The 26,976-nt window shown below is 40.7% G+C and overlaps 2 protein-coding genes across 4 annotated transcripts in view; one reads left to right on the plus strand and one right to left on the minus strand.

Annotated features, from left to right (window-relative positions):
* LOC144693842 (chloride channel protein 2-like) overlaps window positions 1–26,976 on the plus strand; it is a 597,263-nt gene that overhangs the window by 330,490 nt on the left and 239,797 nt on the right. For both annotated transcript variants that reach the window (XM_078563927.1, XM_078563929.1), the window contains 2 exons: window positions 1,614–1,739; window positions 1,865–1,949. In XM_078563927.1, the coding sequence (XP_078420053.1) occupies window positions 1,614–1,739; window positions 1,865–1,949 (211 nt within the window). The remainder of the gene's footprint in view (window positions 1–1,613; window positions 1,740–1,864; window positions 1,950–26,976) is intronic.
* The window catches only part of LOC144693843 (heat shock protein beta-7-like), a 566,165-nt gene that overhangs the window by 270,417 nt on the left and 268,772 nt on the right, over window positions 1–26,976 (minus strand). The gene's annotated exons all lie outside the window — the stretch shown is intronic.

The raw sequence follows: 26,976 nt of genomic DNA on the forward strand, positions 1-26,976 counted from the left end.
CTCAGGGAGTACATGGGACTATGAACTCTCAACCTTCTGACTCAGAGGCAAGAGTGCTACCACTGAGCCAAGGTTAACATTTAATTATGTTGTCTTTCATTCATCTAATGAGGTATTTTGGATTTGCTATATAAACTGTTTCTTTAACCAAGAAACCTCGATCCATAGCAAGGCCTATAGTATAAAGCATCACCAAGGTTGAATCGTGAAAGTAGAAAATAAGGTAAATCACGAAGTGGTTCGGTGACACAATTAACGTCAGGTAATTGAAGGAGTGAGGCAAGACTGCTGTGTCCTAGTTTTACACAGCAAAAAGCATTTTGTTATAAATTGTAAGCAATTATATTTTGAAGGGGAAAACATTTCGGGGCCATAGAGAAACAACAGGGTAGGGGGGATTAATTGGGTAGTTTTTTCAAAGAGCTGGCATGATGGGCCAAATGACCACTTCCTTTGCTGCAGGATTCCATAAATCAATTCTATAAAACAAGAAAACACAAGAAAAAACAATCATTTCCCTTAAAATGAGTGAAAAGTGTCTGAAAGTGATTACACACAAGATTTTATATTTTCAGGTTTACAACAACAATTTATAATCATGTAGCACCTTTAACGAAATGAGACCTCCCAAGGTGCTTCACAGGAGCGTTCTAAAACAAATTATGACACAGAGCCACAGAAAGAGATAGATGTTAGGTCAGATGATCAAAGGAGGTCAAAGAAGTAGATTTTAAGGAGTGTCTTAAAGGAGGAAAGTGAGATGGAGTAGCAGGGAGGTGTAGAGGGAATTCCAGAGCTACACAACCGAAGGCATGGCCACCAATGTATAATTCAGAATGCACAAGAGCCAGAATTAGAGGAGCACAGATATTTTGAAGGGTTGTGGGGCTGGTGGAGAGTACAGAGATAGGGAGGGGCAAGGCCAAGGAGGGATTTGGAAATAAGGATGTGAATTTTAAAATCAAGACATTGCTTTACCAAGAGTCAATGTAGGTCAGTGAGAACGGGTGATAGCAGATTGAGCACCACCAATAATCAAGTAAGAATGTACTCCTCCTAAGCCATATTTAATTGATATTAATAAAGCAATTGGGTCACTTGATAATATTACTTTTCTCTTTCTGACTCTTTTCCCTTTTCCATTTTTTTAACAGATTAACGGCATTAAATGCAATGATTTACTTACCATACCGATTTCTTAATTCATTTGGCAAAGTCATTATTTTAATCCCTTCTTTACTTAATTTCTTTACAATCCTGACTAATGGCTACAGATAGTGACCTTGTGGCTTTCTCTGAACTTGCAGCTTATGCTTTTAGGTTAGGAGTGCCAGCTGGCCCCTTATTTGAGTGTTGGCAATATTTTGCCCTTTGACCTGTTGCTGTAACTGCTCTAGTGCTGCTGTGGCTGCTCACAAGTTAATCTGCATGAGTTTGCAATCGTCCTTGAAAAGGACAAGTTACATGTTTGCCTCAGATTTTATTTTATTTTTATGTTCTTCTATGGATGTTTGACCGATACCTATCTTTATAAAGAAAATATAGAATTAGATTGAATCCCAAATCTTCCATTTTGTTATTGTTAATTAGTTTGTTTTGACTTCTTCCAATAGGTGTCCTTTTTAGTATTGAAGTAACATCAACATTTTTTGCTGTCAGAAATTACTGGCGAGGCTTCTTTGCTGCTACTTTCAGTGCCTTTATTTTCCGAGTCCTGGCTGTGTGGAACAAAGATGAAGGTATATTAAAATAGCAAATAGATTGTGAAAACTTAATAATGTCCAATTCTAGAGAAATATTGCTCCATCTGTCCCTGAGTATCTTGATCTCTAATAAGATATAAACTCTCATCCATCTTTTGCAGAAACCATCACGGCCTTGTTTAAAACTCGATTTCGTCTAGATTTTCCATTTGACCTTCAAGAACTGCCAGCTTTTGCAGTCATTGGGTATGTTTTTGTACCTGAGGCAGATATGGTGGTTAAAAATTATCATATAATTAATGTATGATTTATTATAAATGTGAGATGGGTCACTATGCGTAAGTTAAAATGATTTATTATGCTATAAGGGAAAACTGTCCCTTTGTAACTGTACAGGATAGAATCCAGGCAATCTTGGTGGTGATGGAACTCCATTGATACCATTGTATTGCAGGTAATATTAAGGAGTGGTATCAGCTCTAGAGCTTGCAGTAGTGAGTTATATTGTCCTGTTCTTTCAGATCAAGCGAAATCCAAGGCTTGCGCATGTGTTCTCAAAATGAAAGTTGCTGAATTCATGTTGGTGTGACCCCAGTGTTTATATAATATCTAAACCACTTCGTAGTAACATTTGAAGACTAAAAAGATTGAAATGTTGTCATGCTTCATCAAACCAGTAACTTCGGAAAAAAATGTCCAACATTGCTTTCAAATAGGTGGACTACTCGTTCCATAAAATCCCGGAAAAGATTTATTTTTGTGTCATTTGAAGAATAGTTCTGGAATATAAAGAAACAAGCCTCTAAATTTCTAAATATTTTAAATTATGTCAGGCATAGTCTATGTGTCAACAAAGGGCTCGCACAATGACTTAACATTGCACTGTAGGAGAGGGCTCTGGCAATTGGTTTCCACTAACACATTTTTAAAATTTGAGATGTTCTCATGTAGAAATGGAAAACTTAAACAGCACAGTTTGATCTGAGAAACATATTGCAAACCTTGTTGGAAAGAATTGGAAGTCTTGTGAAAAGTGTGGAGATGAACATCGAGCAAAACCTATTTTATTGTGAGAAAGTGATCCCTGGTTTCTTGAATTTCCCAAAGGGTGCGAGGGATAGGCCAGAAAATGATAGTCCGGTCACTCTGACCTCGATGGTGGGCAAATTATTGGAAACAATTCTGAGAGACAGGATAAACTGTCCCTTAGGCACGGATCGATCAGGGATAGTCAGCATGGCTTTGTTAGGGGAAGATCGTGTCTTACTAACTTAATAGAATTTCCTGAGGAAGTAGCAAGGAGGATTGATGGGGGTAGTGTAGTAGATGTTGTCTACATGGATTTCAGTAAGGCATTTGACATGATCCCACATGGCAGACTAATCAGGAAAGTGAGATCTCATGGAATACAGGGGAAGGTGGCAGGTTGGATCCAAAATTGGCTCAGTGACAGGAACCGTGACAAATCGTTTGATATAATTCATTATAGTTCTGCTTTTACTGTTGGCTTCATTTGCACAATGGAAAACTTCGTCCCTGGTGTAAGTGACTGAATATTTTTAAAGCCTGATATAGTTTCTCACAAGGCTCGATGGGCCAAATGGCCTATTCCTGCTCCTATTTCTTTTGTTTTAAAGAAAATGTATGCCAATTTGATACACTTATGCCAACCTTCAAAATGTAGAAAACCTGATGAATACTTTCCTATGTAACTGATACAGACTAAGAAAGAACATTCAGCTGAAAATAACCCTGAATAAAGCCCCATAACAACAACCAATGCCCCAGAGCGACTCCTTTATGTACATTAGACAGCAGGGACACTATTGGTACTTTGGGTGGTTTCACAGTTAAGTTGTTATGTGAAAATTGAAACCTGATGGCCCTACATATGACATATGAAAGCAATTAATTACTGCTGTGGGGACATGAACAGGGGACTTGATCTGCACCTATCGCTAATATTCAATCAATTGAATTATAGGGGAAATATAATTGTTGCACTGGTGGATGTGGAATTTTTAGGGTTGTGGGGGGGTCAGATGGGCTGTGTAAAGAACCACTTTCTAGGCAGTGGGCAGGAGGGGGCAATCAGAGGACAATTTCCATGTGCGCTTTCCCCCCCCCACACACACAACCTTTAATATTTTTTGATATTTGGTACTTTCTTGATCCATTTTAAACATCACTAAAGGAAAACAAAGATGAAATGGTAAATGATCATGGCACTTGCTGAATTCAGGCTATAAGATGTCAAATCATAACCTTAGCTACTTGACACTCCAACAACAAACAGCATAAGGGAGTGTCAACTTTATTAAAAAAAAAACTAGATGTATTCTATTTAAATTTATGACCTGAACTCAACAACTGCTAGACAAGGCAATCTCTCATCTTGTGATCATATATCATTTCATTTTAGTTCTCCTCTAATGGTAAAATATTGATCAGTGGAGCAAAAGTACAGGTGGCAGCACATAGCCAACAAATACTGTGCAAGTTTTAGGTGAATTGTTAGACTGTCAGGCTTGTCTGAGCAATAGAGAGAACGATCTAGCCTCCCCACCCCTGCCTCCCAAATAATCCCCTACAAAATAGCGATTTTAAATTTCCTATTACTCTGAGTTTTGGTTCCTGGTTCCAGCATAGATTTATCTCTTTTGCCTCCTAGACTACCTTTACTGATCACAAATGAGAAGCTAGATTTTTTTTTAACCTTTAGGTTAGGTAAAAATGATCTTGTTTACCTTCTGAGAAACTATATCAGGCTTTAAAAATATTCAGTCAATTACACTTACAAGTTTTCCATTGTGCAAATGAAGCCAACAGCAAAAGTAGAACCACTATGTATTATGTCAAATGATTTGTTCAAATAAAACACTGTAAACAAAAGCACAGAGAAGTCACAACGTATTGTTTCGATCCTGTTAGGGACGGTTAACATTTAAAGACGAGATCTGAACACCCATCCAGTGATGCACTGCAGAAATTCGCCAAGGCTCCTTTAGACAGGACCTTCCAAACCCATGACCGCTACCGTCTAGAAGGACAAGGGCAGCAAATAGATGGGAACACCACTGCCTGGAAGTTCCCCTCCAAGTCACTCACCACCCTGACTTGGAAATATATTGCCGTTCCTTCACTGTCGCTGGGTCAAAATCCTGGAACTCCCTTCCTAACAGCACCATGGGTGTACCTACACCACATGGACTGCAGCAGTTCAAGAAGGCATCTCACCACCACCTTCTCAAGGGCAACTAGGGATGGGCAATAAATGCTGGCCTAGCCAGTGAAGCCCACATCCCGTGAATGTTGAAAAAAAATTAACCGACAGAACTAAGCCACGAGATTTCATGATTTTAAAATCAAAATCAAACCTCATTGTATATATAAAAAGAAATTAAACACAGCAAGCACTATTAACTTAACATTAAGGTATATTAAAAACTTAAAATTATAAACTGAGTTCTATTTTTTACTTGCCCCTAATACTTTCCTTATCTTACGAAGCCTTGAGGGACCAACCCAAAAAGTATGCCACAGCCCTCCCAAACTAACTTAATTCTCCTTAATATTCCAGCTATTTCTCAAGGTACTAATTAAATGGGGATTCTTTCATTCACTTTTGTTTGAGCGATCCTCCAATCTTTTTTTAAAGATTGGGGATCTCACGATGTCTAAGAAAGCAGATGTTTAAGAAAATAGTTCATGACTCACAACAAGGATATTTCCCACTGAGGAAGGAGGATTCTAGGAAGGGCATAATCCAACCATGGTTATCCAAGGAAGTGAAGGATGGGATCAAATTGAAAGAAAAAACATACAAGGTGGCAAAGATTAGTATTAAGCCAAAGGATTGGGAAAGCTTTAAAAACCAACAAAAGATGACCAAAAAAGTAATAAAGAGGGACAAAATAAACTTTGAAGGTAAACTAGCTAGTAATATAAAAACGGACAGTAAGCGCTTCTTTAAATATACAAATAGGAAAAGAAAGGTCAAAATGAACATAGGCCCCTTAGAGAATGAAGCTGGGGAAATAATAATGGGGAACCAGGAGATGGCAGAGGAGTTGAATAAGTACTTTGCATCAGTCTTCACGGTAGAAGACAATAATATCATTCCAAAAATACTAAATAATCAAGGTGCAAAAGGGGTGAGGAAATAAATACATTAACTATCACTAGAGAAAAAGTACTAGAGAAACTAATGAGGCTGAAGGCCAATATAGTCCCCTGGACCTGATGAGTTGCATCCTAAGATATTAAAGGACGTAGTTACAGAGATAGTGGGTGCACTGGTAGTAATCTTCCAAGAATCCTTAGATTCTTGAAAAGTTCCAGAGGATTGGAAAACTGCCATTGTAACACCCTTATTCAAAAAGGGAGGGAGACAAAAAGCAGATAACTATTGGCCAGTTAGCTTGACATGTGTTACTGGGAAAATGTTAGAGTCTATTATAAAGGATGTAATAGCAAAGCATTTAGAAGTGCATAATATAATCAAGCAGAGTCAGCATGGCTTCATGAAGGGGAAATCATGCTTGACAAATTTATTAGAATTTTTGAGGAGGTAACAAGCAGGATAGATAAAGGGGAACCAATAGATGTAATATATTTGGATTTCCAAAAGGCATTCGATAAGATACCACACATAAGGCTACTTAATAAGCTAAGAGCCCATGGGGGGTAGTATATTAGCATGGATAGAGGATTGACTAACTAATAGGAGACAGAGAATTAGGATAGGGTGGGGGTGGCATTTTCAGGATGGCAACCTGTAACTGGTGGAGTGCCACAGGGACCAGTGCTGGGGCCACAATTATTTACAATATATATTAATGACTTAGATGAGGGGACTTAATGTACTATCACCAAGTTTGCAGGTGACACAAAAATAAGTGGGAAGGCAAGTGGTGAGGATGACACAAAGAGTCTACAGAGGGATATAAACAGGTTAAGCGAGTGGGCAAAAACTTGGCAGATGGAATATAATGTGGGAAAATGTGAGGTTATGCACTTTGGCAGGAAGAATAGAAGAACTGAATATTATTTAAATAGAGAAAAACTGCAGAAATTTGCAGCACAGAGGGATTTGGGGGCCCTCGTGCATGAATCCCAAAAAGCTAGCAAACAAGTTCAGCAGGTAATAGGGAAGGCAAATGGAATGTTGGCTTTTATTTCACAGGGAATGGAGTATAAAAATAGGGAAATTTTTCTAAAACTATACAAGGCACCAGTTAGACCACACCTAGAATACTGTGAACAGTTTTGGTCCCCTTATCTAAGGAAAGATATACTGGCATTGGAGGCAGTCCAGAGAAGGTTCACTAGGTTGATCCTGGGTATGGAGGGATTCTCTTATGAGGAGAGGTTGAGTAGGTTGGGCCTGTACTCATTGGAGTTTAGAAGAATGAGGGGGCGACCTTATTGAAACATATAAGATTCTTAGGGGGCTTGACAGGGTGGACACTAAGAGGTTGTTTCCCCTTGTGGGAGAGTCTAGGACCAGAGGGCATAATCTCAGAGTAAGGGGTCGCCCATTTAAGACAGAGATGAGGAGGAATTTCTTCTGAGGGTAGTGAATCTGTGGAATTCTTTACTGCAGAGGGTTGTAGAGGCTGTGTCATTAAGTATATTCAAGGCTGAGATAGACAGATTTTTAATCAGTAAGGTAATCAAGGGTTACGGGGGAAAGGCAGGAAAGTGGAGTTGAGGATTGTCAGATCAACCATGATTTCATTGAATGGCGGAGCAGACTCGATGGGTCGAATGGCCTTCTTCTGCTCCTCCGTCTTATGGACTGTGGACTTTTTACTCTTTGACCCGGCTTTGAACATATGTAGACTGTTTTCCCAGTCTGCAGCCACAGCTCTTCCTAAGGTAAATATCAAGCTGACTGCTTTCTGCCACTCTGTAAGGACCACAGTGGATTTCTTCCACTAGCTGCAAACTTGAGTAAATCTTACAGCTGCGTTTCCCTCACAAAACCCCAACTGAAGTTAACTGTCTGCTCCTGTCAGCATATACAAACAAATATATTAAACAAAGGAACCTTCCACTCCACAGTCTATCTCCATGATGATGTGGTATTCTCTTAGATGCTTTCAAACAGAAATATAATGAAATCACTTTATCTTCCACGCTACTTTTTGATTCTGTATCCCATATGAATAATTTATATTGCTACTGGAGTTTTATGAAACCCCTCTCCCAGACCATAATGCCATGTTAAGGCGCATTCTTGTTTACAACCCGGTTTTTGTCAACTTTTGATTTCTGAACCATATAAATCATTTCAGTCTTTTATTGATATAAAGGCAAACCTTCTGGCTCTATTATGCTAAGATGGAAGATTCCCAATTGTTTATTGCTTTTGCAACTCTACCCATGGCCTTGTGAGATAAATATGGGTTAGCTTCCAAAGGTTAATTAATTCCAAGCTTGGCTGAATTTCATTTTCTTCAGGGCTGCTTATCAGTTTCTCAATCAGATGCCCCCATTTATCTGCAGTTAAAACATTGGGCAGAATATTGCCGTCGGTGTGCGGGGGCGGGCATCATTTCAATATTTTGCTTGGCGAGGCGGCTGTGCGCCCGCCGAACTGTCAATGGCCTATTAAGACTATTAAGAATGCAATTGACCTTATTAACAACGCTCCCCATCCAACCTTAAGGTTGGCGGGCAGGCAAAGAGCCCAAGCGGCTTTCGCATTTTCCAGGAAACCTCATTCACAGGCGGGATGAGGTTTCCTGAAGGTTTTATAAAATTAATAAATAAATTTTGTACACTTCACAAACATGTCCCAGCTCATGTGACACTGTCACACGAGGGGACATGTTTAAATAATTTTTTACTTTATTTTTCAAAAAATTTTATTATCCACTTAAGCTCCCTGAGGCAGCTCCATGCCTCAGGGAGATTGCTGCACTCCCTCATGTGCATGCATGAAAGAGTGCAGGCCCCGACTCTCCCTCCTTCCTCTCCCCCGCCCACACAGGTAACGCTGAGCGCTACTGGCCGCACGTTTTGCTGGGCGGGCCTTAATTGGCCCAACCTTGTAAAATGGAGGTGCATAGATGATTGCGGGCGGCGATCAGCTCCGCGCCTGCTCCCGCCCAGCCTGCCTGCCATAGGTAAGATTCTACCCATTATTTCGGAAAACGTAAAGTTATATTCTAAAATATGTGAATGATGAATAATATGTTTACAGCAAAGTCAGTAGGTCATTTGGTTCAAGCAATGCATGTTAGCATTTCCCCCACTACTCCCCAGCATCTCCGCCCCCCAATCCAATCTAATCCTGAATGTTGACATAGTTTCTTTCTCAACTAGTAATGATACAAAGGAATTCCACAACCTTACAACACGGTATAAAGAAGTTTTTCTCTATTCTAAATCAATTGCATATAACCTTGTGTTATGGCATGCCCGATGGTAAATGCTGAGCTGCTCAAATCTCAAAGGGAAACTTGAAACAACTGCCAAAACTGTTTTGCAATTTGTGTGTTTATGTCAAGTTGCGTGCCTTGAATTCAGTAGTAATAAGACCACCGGGTCTTATTGGTTTTTTACAAAACTAAATTAGGCATTTATTAATGAAATAAATAATTTTAAGCACGTGCATAGGTCTACAATTTATTACTATGATAACTCCTAGCTCCCCTGATTAACCTGACTCCCAGTTACGCCTCCGTTAAGGCAACAGTAAAACACACAGATTTTAAAAGACCCAGGCAAAGTAACATGATACCCTGAACCGTCGAATTCCAAGTGAGTTTTCCTAACTTCAGTTCTTTGTAGACAGCAGCATGAGGCTTAGATACTGGAGGCTTTTCACACTTGTTAGATCTTAAAATGCGTGCCCTTACACACAGCCTTTTCACCTTTATACATATTTTTTCTTTGAATGCAAATTCCCATTGTTTCACTATGTCTTTGAACTTTAGCTCTCTAATAATAAAAATCTATCATAGTACTAATTTTACCAGTAATCTTTGGGAAAAATAAACACACTGGGAAAATTTTTCTTCCCGTCGGGGGTGTTGTGCAAGGGCGGGTGTGAACCCAATTGGCGCTCCCAATCGGAGCCATACTGCCATTTTACGTGGGCGGGCCAATTAAGGCCCGCCCATCCAGAAGCGCTGTGTGTTCCTTGTGCGGGCGGAGGGGGATTCCCTGAGTCGTTTCCTGTGCTCTTTCGCGCATACGTATGGAAAAGCTCAGAAATCTCCCTGATTAGTTTGACATGTGTAAATTTAAATAAAGGAGAGAAAAAACTTGTCCCCTCCTGTGACACTGTCACATGAGCTGGGACATGCCAAAGAATTAATGTAAAAATTTTTATTAGATTTTAAAACACTTCATGAAACCTCATCCCGCCTGAGGATGAGGTTTTGTGAAAAATACGAAGGCCACCTGGGCTCTTCGTCTGCCCACCAAACTTAAGGTTGGACGGGAAGCTCATTTAATTGAGTTACTTGGGTTTTAAATGGCCTTAATAGGCCTTTGACAGTTCAGCGGGTGCGCAGCCGACACGGCTGCCTGCCCACCGAACTGAAAATTGAAATAACGTCGGGACACCCGCCTGAAGTCACCGCGCATCATTTTACGCATCGGTGAGCGGGCCCCGCCCTCGCTCACCAACTGGAGAATTCAGTCCACTGTTTCTTAACTTCTTCTGGCTAGGTGTAACGTTTTACCCCCTCTTTTGAATTCAAGCTACTCTGGTTTATTTAAAAATGCGAATGTTCCCTTTAGACCTCACATTCTAAAACTTCACCCATGTTTACCTATTTAGCATTTCAAACTAAGCTTTGATTCTTACATCAAAACTTTCAGACCAGCTGTCTTTAATTCAATTAACACACGCAACACACACACATACCCATAGACACAGACCACACTATTACTCTACTTTACAATAACATTATGAAATTTATTATATCTTCCTGACACCTTGTACCTACAGACTATTGTTCTAGAACACTGACCATTCTGCTTCTACCAACCTTGTTTCATCTTTTTATAAGATTAAACACATTGGTCACATTGCCTTGCATTCTACATTGTTCAAATGAAAATGCTCCAATTTTTCAATTTTTTTACATGGCATTTTCTCATAAAACAGCACCATTCACATAGTAAAGCCTAATTCAACGTACAATACTCATGTCTTATTAAGGTTTTATGTAAGTCCATCGTTGCCTCTTCACTTTTATATTCTATACATCATGATGAAACATAGAATTTTATTAGCTTTATTACAGTCTTAGCAAGGTGCTGTCTTTAATGTTCTGTGAACTTGTACCCCCAAACCCCTCTGCTCTACCACAGCACCAAGCCTACTTCTATTCAAAGTATAATTGCTGCTATTATTTTTACCAAAATACATTACCTCACTTACTGGTATGAAATTCCAACTGCCATTCTCCATGTTTATCAATCTCCCTTTGCAGCTTCCTTTAGTTTTCTAAGGAAGTAATTATACCTTTTATTTTGAAACTGTGAACTCCACTTCCTTTAGGCCTACAACCAGATTATGTATATGCACAGTGAACAGAAGTGAACCTTGGGCAACAGCGCTGCCCACTTCCAACTGTTCTCAAAAAACTGCGTTAAATCCCAGGGCCGAATATCGTCTGGGTGTTAAGGTGTGTCTGGCCTTTTTGCGGACTAGGAAAGCCTGGTGTGAAAAACGCACGTCTGCCCGCCCCCAATTTCCTCCCGCACACCATTTTTTTCTTATGGAGTGGGTTTTTGGAAGCCCGTTAAAACCATAGGTTTGAGAATTTGTGAAGACAATGGAAAGCCTGCTGAGGGGTCATTTAAATGCCACTATTAGGTGTTGTATCGTAATGTAGGTGTGTTTTTAATGCAGTGATTCATCACCGGGATCTGCCCTACAAAGGTTAAGTTAACCATTTTTAAAAATTCTTTCATCGGATGTCGGTGTCACTGGCTAGGCCAGCATTTATTGCCCATCCTTAGTTGCCTTTGAGAAGGTGGTGGTGAGATTGGACTGCAGTGGTTGAAGAAGGCAGCTCATCATCACCTTCTCAAGGGCAATTAGGGATGGGCAATAAATGCTGGCCTAGCCAGTGACACTGATATCCCGTGAAAGAATTTTTAAAATTACATTGATCAGCATTGTGTACTTATTCACATGCAATACACCAGTTTTCCAATGGAAAAAGCACCGTAATGTATTAAAAAGAAAGAAAAAATATCCTCTGCTGTCATGTTTTTGTGCTCTGATTCAATTGGACTGGTAGATCTGGCTGTTTTAAAAAAAAAACTTTCTTAAGGTAGAAGAAAAATCGTCTGCACCTGCTCCCCTTCCATCGATTGACAGGCACTCTGCTTTGAAATGGAATTGGATATCTGTTCCATCAGCGGAGGCGGAAGCTTTTGTTATGACAGCTGTTCCATTATGAATGCTTGGCTGGGTTTCATAAACTTAGGCTCAGCAAGTGGTCTTAATGATCCAAGAGCTATTGAAATTTTACAAATCTATAGTAACAGAATATGTCCTTGTTAATTGCTTACAAACTTAATAGGCATTTAATGGATTACAACTTATTTTTCTTGGGGCTTTTTGACTCAGTATCAATGATAGTGAGTTTGTATTCAGAGTTTTCTTAGATTTTTAGAGGTTTAATGGTTTTCTAATGATTTTAAAACAATTCCCATTGCTATTGCATGGCTCCTGAGAACTGCGCACACTGCAGACTGGGTGAGTGGCTATGGCGGATACATAGGGGGCATAGAGGTGGCATGGGGAATGTAAGGTGGCATGAGATGGAATGGGGGAATCTGAGAGGGCATGGGGTAGCATCCGGAAATGTGAGGTGGCATGGGAGTGGGTAAATGGGATGAGGAGTGATGTTTATGGGGCCTTTAAAAGATGTTTTAAACTGGGCTGCTGTGTTGGAGAACCAAGGCAGACCTTATAACCGACCTGCCTCCATACCCACATTCCTAATGCACTTGCAAAATGCAATGTGAACCTGATCCCTGTGTGAGAGCATAGGGCTGAATTTTCTCTTCAGCGTGTGGGGGCGGGCCCCGCATGCCGACGCATAAAATGACACGCAGTGACGTTGGGCGTGCGTCCCAATGTCACCGCGCGTCATTCTGATCTTCAGTTCAGCGGGAGCACACTGGAGTCGGCTGCGCATGCGTGAAAGAGTGCAGGCCCCGACTTTCCCTCCTCCCCCTGCCTGCACAGGTAACGCTGAGCGCTTCCAGGCGTGCGTCACACTGGGCGGGCCTCAATTGGTCTGCCCACGTAAAATGGCAGCGCGCGGCCAATCGTGGGCAGCGATCGGCTCCGTGCCCGCCTGGGTCTGCTCCCAATTGGCCCGCCCGACGAGGAGACAGTTCTCCCCATGAAAATCCTTTGTGAAATCACATGTTTCAGTTGTGCCTTTTACAAGCCGCAAAGGTGCGCGGGTCAGCTTTTTTGAAGCTCAAACGAAAATTTGCCCCCTACTGTTTTATTCCTTCTAGCCAATTTTAATCCAGCTTGCTACCCTCCCATACCTTAGCCTTCTCTAATAACTTATTGTGTGGTACTCTATCAAAGGTTTTTCTAAAGTCTCTGCATACAACATCCATTGCACTTCTCCCATCCACTGCTTCTGTTACCCCCTCAAAGGAGATGCATGAATTATGTGGAGAACAGTTGCTTATCCTGGAATCTGTGCTGTTTACTTCTATTTTCTCTTTTTCTCCATTTTCAATTAGGTAGTAACTTCAACATTAATTAAAGACTCTAAAATTTCCCTGACCACAAATGATAAACTAACTGGTCTCTATTCACCCAGATTTGCCCTGTCTCCCATTTTTATACATCAGTACTACATTGGTTACTCTCCACTCCTCCAACACACCTCACAATTAATGGAGCCCTGAAAAACAATTTAAGGCCTAAGCGATTTCACCCCTCTTCTCCATCATGATGCTGAGACGTACTCTCCTGGGAACTAACATGTTTTCATCCTTTAGCCTAACTAACTTATAAAAGAATTTCATTTATTCCATCATTGTATCACTCATCTCGATCAACCGTTTCATGCTTCACATCCTCTCTGATATCCTGTTTAGGAAATGACTTGGTCGACGACTTGGAAGAAGTGAATATTCAAGTGAAAGAATTGGACTTGTCAGAATTCTTCCATTGGCAGCAAGTGAATGAATCATAGGAAATTACTTGACAAAGTTGAAATAATTTATAGCGATGTTGGTAGATGAGAGAAGTACGGCAAAAAGGTTAAGTCAAGCGGAACAGAAAGTTAATGACCTGGTAACTTAAAAGTTGGAATGAAACAAAATGATAGAGCAACAGAGAAACTGATAAATGACAGCAAGAAGCCCTCAAATGGATACCAATGATAAAAAAGTATTGATTTTCCCCAATGATAGGAATAAACTACAGAAGAAAAATTGTTATTAAATCCTACCTACAGGGTTGAGCCTGCAAGGGATATTTGCATTAAAATGCAAGGAGCTTGCATAAAGTGCTGCTGGAGAAAGTAAAAATGAAACTTTGAGTAGAAAAAAACTAAAACACACACAGCACCTCAAGATAGCTGCTAATCTGTGAAAGGATTGGACAATTGTCATCTGTATTGATGTCAGATAAGGAAGAAATGGAATGAGCACACAGTGCCATGCCAGGCATTGATGACCAGTTAAAGTTAATTTTATTCACCCAGAATAGGATTTCACAAGACCTTTAAACGTTGCATGATATGATGTTGCAATATTGCAACATCATAGCTTTTGCAGTTAGAATTTGGTGTCACCTACCTTCCAATGGTTTGTCTGACAGATGCCTAGGTTTCCAGTGCCTTTATCTGGCTTTATCTCCAAGTACAGGGAAAGGAGCTTGACATCTTCAGATAATGATTAGCATTAACAGAAAAGAAACAGCCAAAGACACCATACAGTAAAACAAATAAAAAGTGTAATGTAAAATTTAAATAACTTACTGGTGAGCTCAATGACAGCTGATGAAAGAGTGCTAACACCCTGAACATGTAATTGACCAGATATCTTAGGGCTAGCACATACATCAAATGGTGCCTGACAATTTACAAGTGAAATTCCTAAATACTCACAGGAGTATATAGTCCCAAAGACACTGCAATTTTAAATAGTTTTTTTCACTTTTTGCTGCACTCACTTAAAGTGTTCAGGTTAGTTTGATAGTTGTCTACTGAAAAGTGCCTTGAGATAGTGATTTTAAATGAATTTACAACCATGTAAAGGCGTCAGGGGAAGCAGAACATTTATTCAATTCTATTGCAGATATTGGGAGAAGACGTTCAGGTTAAGCATTGAACTTGGGACCAGAAGATCTTGAACTTGAATCCTCATAGAGTTTGTTTTGGCCTAATCCCCTAAAATGGATAAATGAACATGGGCTGGATTTTCATCCTCAAGGTGCAGAGGCAGGCTGTTTAAAAGGCCTGCTCAGTGCTGTGGGACTTCATCCCAGTTATAATAAAAACAAGCCCTCAAGCCCTTATCCCTCACACTCCCTCAACCCCCACACATTCCCCATGCCCTATACATTCTACCTCATTGCCTCCATGCCAAGCTATACCCCCCCAACCAACCCCTATGACTCCTAATGCCCTCTATGTCAAACTGTGGTAGTTCTATCCAATATAGCCACGATACACTGTAAAGAACCAATGAACCCTATAGTGACAATGTCTTGAAGAATATTAAGGTGGATAAGTCCCCAGGGCCAGATGGGATCTACCCCAGAGTACTGAGGGAGGCAAGGGAGGAGATTGCTGGGGCCTTGACAGAAATCTTTGTATCCTCACTGGCTATGGGTGAGGTCCCAGAGGACTGGAGAATGGCCAATGTTGTTCTATTGTTTAAGAAGGGTAGCAGGGATAATCCAGGAAATTACAGGCCGGTGAGCCTTAGATCAGTGGTAGGGAAATTATTGGAAAAGATTCTTCGTGACAGGATTTACTACCATTTGGAAGCAAATGGGTGTATTAGTGAGAGGCAGCATGGTTTTGTGAAGGGGAGGTCGTGTCTCACTAACTTGATTGAGTTTTTCGAGGAAGTGACAAAGTGACAAAGATGATCGACGATGGAAGGGCAGTGGATGTTATATACATGGATTGCAGTAAGGCCTTTGACAAGGTCCCTCATGGCAGACTGGTACAGAAGGTAAAGTTGCACGGGATCAGAGGTGAGCTGGCAAGATCAGCTGGCAGAATTGGCTTGGTCATAGAAGACAGAGGGTAGCAGTGGAAGGGTGCTTTTCTGAATGGAGAGCTGTGACTAGTGGAGTTCCGCAGGGATCAGTACTGGGACCTTTGCTGTTTGTAGTATACATAAATGATTTGGAGGAAAATGTAACTGGGCTAATTAGTGAGTTTGCAGACGACACTAAGGTTGGAGGAGTTGCAGATAGTGAAGAGGATTGTCAAAGGATACAACGGGATATAGATCGGTTGGAGACTTGGGTGGAGAAATGGCAGATTGAGTTTAATCCGGACAAATGCGAGGTAATGCATTTTGGAAGGTCTAATACAGGCAGGAATTATACAGTAAATGGCAGAACCCTTAAGTGCATTGATGGGCAGAGGAATCTGGGTGTACAGGTCCACAGGTCACTGAAAGTGGCAACGCAGGTGGATAAGGTAGTTAGGAAGGCATATGGCATGCTTGCCTTCACTGGCAGGGGTATTGAGTATAAAAGCTGGGAAGTCATGCTGCAGCTGTATAGAACCTTGGTTAGGCCACACTTGGAATATTGCGTGCAATTCTGGACGCCACATTACCAGAAGGATATGGAGGCATTGGAGAGGGTGCAGAGGAGGTTTACCAGGATGCTTCCTGGTCTGGAGGTTATTAGCTATGAGGAGAAGTTGGAGCAACTCGGATTGTTCTCACTAGAGCGACGGAGATTGAGGTGCGACTTGATAGAAGTTTACAAAATTATGAGTGGCATGGACAGAGTAGATAGTCAGAAGCTTTTCCCAGGGTGGAAGAGTCAATTACTAGGGGACATAGATTTAAGGTGAGAAGAGAAAACTATAGAGGAGATGTGCAGGGCGAGTTTTTTACGCAGAGGGTAGTGAGTGTCTGGAATTCGCTGCCAGAGGAGGTGGTGGAAGCAGGTACGATAGTGGTGTTTAAGAGGCAGCTTGACAAATACATGAATAGGATGGGAATAGAGGGATACGGACCCCGAAAGTGCAAAACGTTTTAGTGATGGGCAATATGATTGGCGCATGCTTGGGCCGAAGGGTCTGTTTTCTTTGTTCTTTGTTCTTGATGTGTAAACAAAAAAGGCTTTTAAAAAAAGTCATTCATTGATAACTTTTCACTTCCTCAAAAAAACTCCTTTTTACTGCAGCCCAATGAAAGTGTCAAACATCCAGGCCCTTTAAGCATCAATAGCAGAAACAGAAACCACTTGAAACCTTTGAAATAAACATTGTGCAAATGACAGTATAGATCAAAGAGCCATAGCGGTCAATTAAGCGATGTTTTCTCTGGGGCTCAGATGTTTGAACAGCCTAATAGATTTGAGAGCTCTCAGCCAAGCCTCATTAATGAATAACTGGGCTCACAGCCAATATTGCATAGAGCACTGAAACACTTAAGCCCCAGGAAAAAAATTGCTTGACTGACCAGCAATCCCGAAGTTTTGGATTAATAATCCAGGGAATGTGAGTTCAAATCGCACAGTGGCTGTTTGGCAATTTCAATTGAGTTTTTAAAATGGATGGAAATAAGCAGTTGTTATCAGTAAAAGTGTCCATGATGCTGTTAGAGAGTAAGCAAAATCCCACTTGGTAATGTTCTTCTTAGAAGGGAACTTGCTGACCTTAACAGGCCTGAGTTGTATGTAACTTCAATCCACATCAAACTGGTTGACCTTTTAATTGCCCTCTGAAGTGCCCACTCAGTTGCATCAAACCGTGGCAACTAGTGATGGGTAAGAAGTGACATCAACAAATAGCACCCAAAATGTTCCAAGGTGCTTCATAGGAGCATTGTAAAACAAAATATGACATCAAACCACATAGGGAGATATGAGGCCTGATGACCAAAAGCTCGGTGAAAGAGATAATGATGCTCCCATCTCAAGAATGAATTTTTTTAAAAGTTGTGACATAGGCACTTAGACAATATCACAATTTCCTGAGACCTAGTTAGATACAGCTAAACATTAATTAACATAGCTCCTTCCCTATTAAACTCAATGGCGATGTTCTTGTGGACTGCTGTTCCCCCAGGATGAAGGTTTGTACCAGCCTGAGAGATGGCACAAAATTTGTACTGCCAGAAGAGCAAGCTACCTGGAAAGGTATGACAGTTGCAGGCAGCTTGCCCACATTATTTAAATGAAGCCCAAGGCCCAATTTTGGAAGCCAATGGATTTCTACGCCTGGGAGTCTTTGTGGAGCTTGACATATTGACTCAAATTAGCTGGTAATGAATGTTATTTGGAAACAATCGAAGTAATCTGAATCTTTTCCTTAATCAATATAAAGCTGGTGATTTGGGAAGTAGCCTGATCCTTTATAAGATATATTCACATCTCCAGACTGAATTAATCAAGTCGCTTTCATGCAAGGAGCCATTTAAAAACCCTGTCTTTAAAGAGACCATAGTTATTTTGTGCAGAAACAGAGATACTGAAATTAAGTCTACACAAATGAATAATAGTTTTCGTTATTAAGGAATGGAGGTAGTAGTCCCTCCAGGATCTTCTGAAAATGAAAAGGATGTTGGAAATGTCATAGTTTCTGGATATTGGGGGCACAAGGAAGGTTACCATGGAAACCCAGAAGCGGAGGTGGAAGTTTGTTGTCCTGGTGAGGAAGTGGAGCATGGGGGGGTGGGGGTAGAAGATCAAGGCCTCAGCTATGCAAATGTTAGCTGTGATTAACTTTAAGGAGCAAATTGAAGAATTAGCATATTAGGCAATAAATCATCCTTCAGTATTTATAACCTTTGGTGTTAGATTACAGGTTATTTCCTCAACTAGGTTAAGTTACAGGTTATTTCCTCAACTGTAATCAGGTTTTTCATATATGCTGTGCAGTTTTGTTGTATTTTTCCTGAATTCCCTTAACAGCTGCTCTGCTACATTCATCCAAAAGTGAAAATAGTTCTAAGAGCAGTATTCAAACAGTTGCCCCATTGCAGTCTATTCAGTTTCTAAATCAGCCTGTGAAAACATTAGCATGGTGCATACCATGCACCACCTCACACCACCTAACAGTGCTGGTTCAAACACTGCAATATGTCAAACACAATTTCCCCTCTTTCCACCTCACTGTCTTCCTGTAGCATTATTAATAATGGTTTTTGTCTGAGATCTTTTTCAGCTATTTAATTTTTCATGATAATTTGCTTTTGAATATTTTCTTGATGAATATTGAAACTTTAAAAAAATGCCTCAGAATTTACTATACTGGTCCAAAAGAATGTAAATTGAGGGTGGTTTTGGGGGATGGAGGGGTTGGAGATAATGGGCACAAGGGAGTAACCATTATAATTGTGAAAGATTTGCTTGCCATGTATTCCAGTTAACTCTTACTTTTCCCCCATAGTTTCACCCCATCAATAAATAATTGTAGTCACAACAAATGACCGAGATCTTGGGATCTAGCCTCAGATCTTAGCTACCTGTTGAGGTAAAACTCGGAGCTCCCGGGTGTTGCTGAGTTTTTACTCCTACCTAATGGATTTTTTTTTTGTTTGTGTGTTACTCCTCTGGATCTGAATGAGTGAAAAGACAATAAATAGCACGATAGCTACTGAACTGCAAAATAATTTGAATCAAAGGATATGTTTTAACATTTTGATATTTGCTTTCAGCCCTCTACGTTTCTGCCTGTTTTTCTCTATTTGTCTTTTTTTTGTCACTCTTATTCTTCCTTGATCACTCCATGGGCAGAATCTTCTGCTTGTCAGGCGGGCCGGTCGGGAGCGGACACGGGCGGACACGGAGCCGATCGCTGCCATTTTACGTGGACGGGCCAATTAAGGCCCGCCCGGCGTGACGCGTGCCTGGTAGCGCTCAGCGCTACCTGTGCGGGCAGGGGGAGGAGGGAGAGTCGGGGCCTGCGCTCCTTCATGCATGCGCGCAAAAGAGCGCTGAAATCTCCGAGGCACGGAGCTGCCTCGGGGATTAAGTTCAGTGTTAAAGTTTGAAAAAAAGAAAAGAATAAAATTATTCAGTCATGACCCCTCATGTGACAGTGTCATAAGCTAAATTCCATTAATTTCTGGCTGAAATACTGCAACAGTGTCACATGAGCTGGGACATGTTTATGACTTGTCAAAAAAATTTATATTCAGTTAATAAAACTTTCATGAAACCTCATTCCGCCCGTGGGTGAGGTTTCAAGCAAAACGCGAAGGCCGCTTGGGTGCTTCGTCTGCCCCCCAACCTTAAGGTTGTACGGGCAGCCCTGTCAATTGCTTAAATTGGTTCATTAATGGCCTCAACAGGCCTTTGACAGTTCAGTGGGCACGCAGCCAACTCCGGCGCGCGCCCGCCAAATGAAAGATCGGAATGACGCATGGTGACGTTGGGACGCACACCCAACGTCACCATGCATCATTCTACATGTTGGGTGTGCGGGGCCTGCCCCCATACACCGAAGAGAAAATTCAGCTCCATGACTCAGTTTCAACATTTCTTTTAAGCCAGCTGCCAAAATTCCAAGTAATGCATGAATCTTTCATAACTTACTGAGGACTGGAGGATCTGTTGTTATCTTGGAGATCGTTGAAGAAGCTAACTTTAAAATGAAATGGCAAGGACTTGTCCACTAGGCCTTTCATCTTTCCTTTTTAGGAACTGTTCCTTTGCTTTTGCTGTTCAAATAAAAACATGAATTACTGCTCATGTAAGAGCACAATGTTCAAAGACAGGGCATACCAACAGAAGCTGAAACTAGCTATCGGCGTTAAATATTCAGATTCACCATGAACAGTGAGCTCTTTTTGGATGCACAGTGGAAAATTCAGCCAGTGCATATGACCTGTATATCGGCAAATTTATTTGAGCGAAAGGAACATTAGTAGGGCCTGTAAGTTAGTCCATCACGTTGTTTTAGATCAAACGGTAAATGATGATTTAGATAGATTAGATTATTGTGTGGCAGCAAGTGGAGAAGTGGGTGGAAGGAATCTGTACACTATCCACCTGCTTTATACGTAGCTCCCTAACACTGGCTAATGTGGGCAAAAAAAATGCATCGAAAATGCAGATGGAAAACTCAATTTGCACAAACATGAAGGACCGAAGTACATTTATGCTAATTTGTCATGAGAGTTTAGCTCAGTGTGACTGAGAGTAAGGTTTTTACCAAGTTTTAAAAAAAAAATATTTGATTATTTTCATAAGAATAATTGATACATTATCATGTATAATAATGTTCCATGGTCCCAAAAAGTAGGCTTCAATAGGAAGATTATTGCTTCTGTAATGGCTGAACTAAACTCATTGCTAGAATTAGTCATTTCTGTGATCCACAGTAATCCTGATTTCATTCTCATTTCTGTAGCTACACAGTTCGTTGGCTGTCCAAATGAAATTAAAGATGCATGTTCTTTTGAAATGTGGTTAGTCATTTAATTTTAAAGTAGGACACTTCAGATGCAGTTAGAAATTCTAAATGCGGTAGTAAAATCTCATAGGATAATGTAGAAGATGTTAACAGCCTTTTGTTAAACTAAGAGCAAAGTTTAAAATGAACAAGTGTCTCAATGACCAAATTAAGTGCATCACTGGAGATTGAGCATATTAGTTCATAAGGATATAAGCACAGTACAAAAAAAAAGCTGTAAGCTAAATTCCAATAATTTCTGGCTGAAATATTGTGCAAAACTTGGGCAATAATAAATTGCAAACCATGCAGCTGATAAAATTGCTGCTGTGCCATATCTAGGATAGAGCTGAGTGCTAAAACTAACACTCAATAAGAAATTATTAAAAGAAGCAAACAAATAACTGCAAAAAGGTGTACAGAGAGAAAAACTGGAATCTGACCAGCACAATTGAAATCAAATATCTTGATCCTATGCCCAAAGGTCTTTCCAACACCAATGGCCAATTTTAGTATTTTAATTTATTAACATCTTAATGTTTCAGTGGAGCAAATTGCATTGTAATGTCTTGAAATACTTATATACAGAAATTTTACAGGAGTATGTGTTGATTTCTAGAGTAGACACAATTCTTGCATCTGTCTGAATAGAATCATACATTTCCCCACAAGATAACTTGGAGCAAGGCTAGAGTTCAGTTTGAAGCAGATGTTCTAAACTTGGGATAATTTGCTAAGCAATGGAGATGTGTTTTTTCAGTCTTAACCAGGTAAAGTACCTTGCAATGGCACAGCGTTCTACTTAGGGTGAACAAAGCAAATACAGTTTCTGTCTTCAAAAAATTGAATCTGATGCATCTGCAGCTGATGTAAGCAATGCAATCAGCATTTAGCGCAAAATGACCTTTCTGCAATAAATGCAAATAAATTCATGAAATAAGTTAATTTTGAGCTTTCCCATTCAAGTTTTCTTGTGTTTGAAGGAGAATTCAAAGCTTATGAAGTGATTTTAAAAGATAATTTATTAACAAACAATGATAAATAAGAACATGCACAGTACGATCTAAAATGTATCAACATTTGAAAATGTGCAGAGCAATGCACACTTGACAGTGATCCTAATTACTTTAATGTTAAAATGCTTGGGCCCAATTTTGCTCTCTTGGTGACATCACCAAGGTTTTGATAGAGCGGATAGAGAGAGAATGTTCCCTCTTATGGGAAAGGGCAGAATTAGAGGTCATCAATATAAGATAGTCACTAGGAAATACAAGAGGGAATTCAGAAGAAACTTCCAGAACCAAAACATGGTGAAATGTGGAAGTTGCTACCATACGGAGTGGTTGAAGTGAATAATTTAGAAGCATTTGAGGGGAAGCTAGAAAGCATAGGAAGGAGAAGGGAATAGATGGTTACGATAGTAAATTTAGATGAGCAAAGATGGGAGGAGGCTCCAGTGGAGCAGAAGCACCAGAATGGACTAGTTCGATTGAATGGCCTGTTTCTGAGCTATATATCCTATGTAATTAGTTTTGCTAATGCAGATACCGTTCAGAGGTTAATGTAGAGTCTGCGGAAATGAAGTTAGATGGATGAAATAAAAACAGAAAATGTCAGGACGCATTCCACAGATCTGGCAGCACCTGTGGAGGGGAATACAGGGCTAACCTTTTTGGTCACTGAAATTGGGACCACCTGAGATTAAGATGAAAGCAAAATACTGTGGATGCTGGAAACCTAAAACAGAAACAAAAAATGCCGGAAAAACTCAGCAGGCCTAACAGCACCTGTGGAGAGAAAGACAGAATTAACGTTTCGAGTCCGTATGACTCTTCCCCAGAGCGAGTCATACGGACTCGAAACATTAACTCTGTCTTTCTCTCCACAGACGCTGTCAGCCCTGCTGAGTTTCTCCGGCACTTTTTATTTTTGTGCCACCTGAGATTAAATTTACCTTAAAGAAACCCTTGCACTTAGTGAAGAAGTGAGGATGGTCAGAACTAGGGAAGGAGGTTGAACTGGTTGCTTGTGGTGGAGAAATTGTTACTGACAGGGTGAGCGAGAAATACTGTAATCCCTTCCCTACTGTCTGTAATCAGTAAGCTTTTGAGAAGGGGTGTGTGTGTGTGTGTGTATGTATTTTAAGCCCGAGTGTGTGGGCAATTTGAATAACCAACAGCAAGCTTTTTGTGGGTTTAAATAAGGAAAGGTGATTATTTATTTAAGCACTCTCCCTAATGCACACACACACACACAAACACAATCGAGAAAAGTACTGTTGAAGAGAATAGTGCACTTTTACAAGTTATAGACAAAAGAAGAGTTCATAATTCACATGATTGCAGCTTCTGGAAAACATGCGTTGCAGGCCTAATGAAAAAGACGTCTTCCTTCCTGAAGTGTAGTTTAGGTAATTTCAACAGCCAGAGTCATGTGCCGAAGTGGTTTTCGGGATTTTCTCAAAAGAGATGGATTTTCTGCAGGTTGCAAAGCTAGTTGCTTGTAGTCTTGTTACCAGGAGGTCAGTTTGCAGTATTGGTTGACCCGAAAAGGAACAGGCTTGGAGACCTTACAAGTTTACAGTCTCCAGTTATTAAGGCATAGATGTTGTTGCCCTTTCTACTGCTGCTGTGTCTTTCTGCAGACAGCACTTAAAGATTAAAAAGGATACAAACATGGCCTACCTTGTGATTTCCCACATTCCCTTTTCCAAATATTGTAGTTGCCTTAGGTTGATTAGCCACAACCCGGTTTATTGTTTGAAAATATTCATCCGGAGAGGTATTGAGACAATCACCGTCCTCTTTTCAGAAAGACCCATTCAATTTGGGAATGTATTTTACATAGCCTCAGGATATGAGTGGTTGACATCTCTTATTCTGGAAAGTATCCTTTTGTCGATGTGAGACATTGTGGCAATTTTTGAATTCAAAGATCAGGTCAAATGATCTTTGGTGGCCGTCTTAGCACAAATTGTCCATTTTAAAAGAAAAGTCAGTCCCGAGGGATTACGTACTGAGTAAAGTTCATATTTTAAAAATTGAGTATTATATGCTTTTACTGGGCATGGCCTTATAGAAAGATTTAGAAACTGAAAGGGAGAGGTGATAGTGTTTGATGAGGTCAGGTTTGATCTAGAAGTTGTTTTATTTTTATTCCTTTGTGGGGTGAATGTTTCTGGCAAGTCCAGCATTTATTTCTTGCGTTATGACCAGTAATATCTTGGGTGATAATGAGATGAGGGGATGATAATGGATGTGTGGGAGACTGGGTGTGGAATTTTATGGAAATAAACCTGCTTGTAGTGGGTGGGGGCAAGGTGGTTGCAGAGGGGCTGCTGGCAGCAGGCTAAGAACCCACCTGCAGGTTTCCTGACACAGTGTGCGTGTGTGGTGATAACCCACACGCTGTCAAAGGAAGGATTTTCATTTAGTGTTCTGGGCAACCGTCAGAGTGACTACGTTCTACATGGATCCCTGAGGCTTCAGGCAACCACAGGACTAGAAAGTAGACATTGAAAGGCTCTTCCCCAGAGGTCCTGCCACAGGTTCTAAGGAACTAAATTGAGGGGATGATTCTCAAGGAAGGGAGGAAGAGGCCAGCTTCTCAAACCTAGCAGGCGAATACAGAACTGGCTGAGGAAGTGTCAGAAATGTGGTCCCAAGAGAATCAGTGACCTCATGAGGCATGAAAGGTGAGTGGCATCTCACCTTCACTTGCCAACCCCACTCTCTGACCTTCCCAGCATCCTTCTCCACAACATTCCATAGAGTAAAACATATTCCAGCTCCATTCATTCCTCTCTTTAAAGACACCTTCTCACATCCCCACCTCAATAGCCAATACTTACACTTGCCCTCATTTATTGACATCTCACACCTTACCCTTATCACCACCTTCCACAAATGTTGCCATTGCATTCTCCCAACACAAGCCATTTTTCTCACACACAACTCTTCACTTTTCCTCCTTGCGGAATGAAGCTCACAACTTCCGGGAGAGGCAGAGAACTGGGGACTGCATACAGTTTTGGTCTCCTTATGTAAGAAAGGTTATGATTGCATTAGAAGCAGTTCAGAGAAGGTTCATTTGACTGATTCCTGGGATGAAGGGGTTAGATTATGAGGAAAGGTTGAGCAGGTTCGGCATATACCCATTAGAGTTTAGAAGAATGAAAGCTGATCTTATTGAAACGCATACGTTTCCGAGGGGTCTTAACAGGGTGGATGCTGGGAGGATGTTCTCTCTTCTGGGGGGTGTCTAGAACTAGAGGACATAGTTTAAAAATTGGGGGTGGGGGTGGGGGGCAAAACCCAGAAGTGTGTGGATCATGTCATGTTTCTGACCGATTGGCATTTTTCAGGGAGTTAACACCCTGCCTGCACCTGAACCTGCCCCACCACATTGGCAGTTAAAATTCTGTCCCTAATGTGCAGAGTGAAAGCAGAGTTGGAAAAGGAGGAGAGGGTGAAGGGATATCATTGTGTAAGTTGAAATCATAGAATGATGAGTCCCTTCACACAGAGTCTAACTCTGGAGACTAGAAAAGACATTTTGATGAGGAAGTTGCTGGGGACTTAGAAGTGCAGCCAAAGTGAGGAGTGTGATGGAAAGCTAAGGGGGGTTGTAGAGGATAACATTCGTAAATAGGAATTAAGTTTTAGAGAAACATGGAAAGCAGTCAAGGTAAGATGACAGTCAACCGATTGCCATGGCAGTTTGGGACAAACATGCTGAAATGCTTGGCCAGGTGACACATTCTCAGAGGAAAGAAATTACCCACAAAGTGAACTGGGTTCGAGTGAAGCTGAGCATGTCATGAATTCGTTCAGGCTCACATGGGAGCCAACATCTACAGGGCACTGCAGAGAACACAAGAACAAAAGAAATAGGAGGAGGAGTAAGGCTTTCGGCCCTTTATATATTTCCACTATTCCAGGCTGATCTTCTACTTCAAATTTATCTATCTGCATTATCCCTCTATCTCTTAATTTCCTTAGTATCCAACAATATAATGACCACTATTTTGAATACACTCAACAACTGAGCATTCACAGCTTTTAGGGATAGAGAATTATATAGACTCACAACCCATTGAGTGAGGAAATTTCTCCTCATCTCAGTCTCAAATGGTCTGAAGCTGTGACCTCCAATTCTAGACACCTTTACAAAGAATGGATAATATAAACTGCGTATTTTACTTCATTCATTGTTCTACACATTCCTTTCATAAATCTAAATTGCACCATGCTGATAGTTAAAGGGTATAAATCCTTGCTGTGGGTGGAGAGTTTCACTCACTTATCAGAAATATAGCAGTTAAAATGCCAACAGGGACGTATGTACGTCATAGGACCCTGATTTTCATTAATGCGTGATGCTTCTGTAAAATTCAGGCAGGAGCGTTAACTGCCTGAAATGACTTCATTTTTAACTCCCACTCTGCCAGATGGGGGGAATTAAAATTCAGCCTTTTGAGTCATACTCATATTTAATGTTCAGATTGAGCAATTTTTTTGTTTCTGATGATTAGCTCTGCTCCTAGTCACATACCTTTAAATATTTCTTTGTTCATAGGGTGCACTAGCTCACATGCACTGGTACCAGCCATGTCTATCCCAAGTGAATAGGGTGAATAGGCATATGTCTACATGGTCAATGACCTT

The sequence above is a fragment of the Cetorhinus maximus genome, chromosome 19, assembly GCF_964194155.1.
Source record: "Cetorhinus maximus chromosome 19, sCetMax3.hap1.1, whole genome shotgun sequence".
Taxonomy (NCBI): domain Eukaryota; kingdom Metazoa; phylum Chordata; class Chondrichthyes; order Lamniformes; family Cetorhinidae; genus Cetorhinus; species Cetorhinus maximus.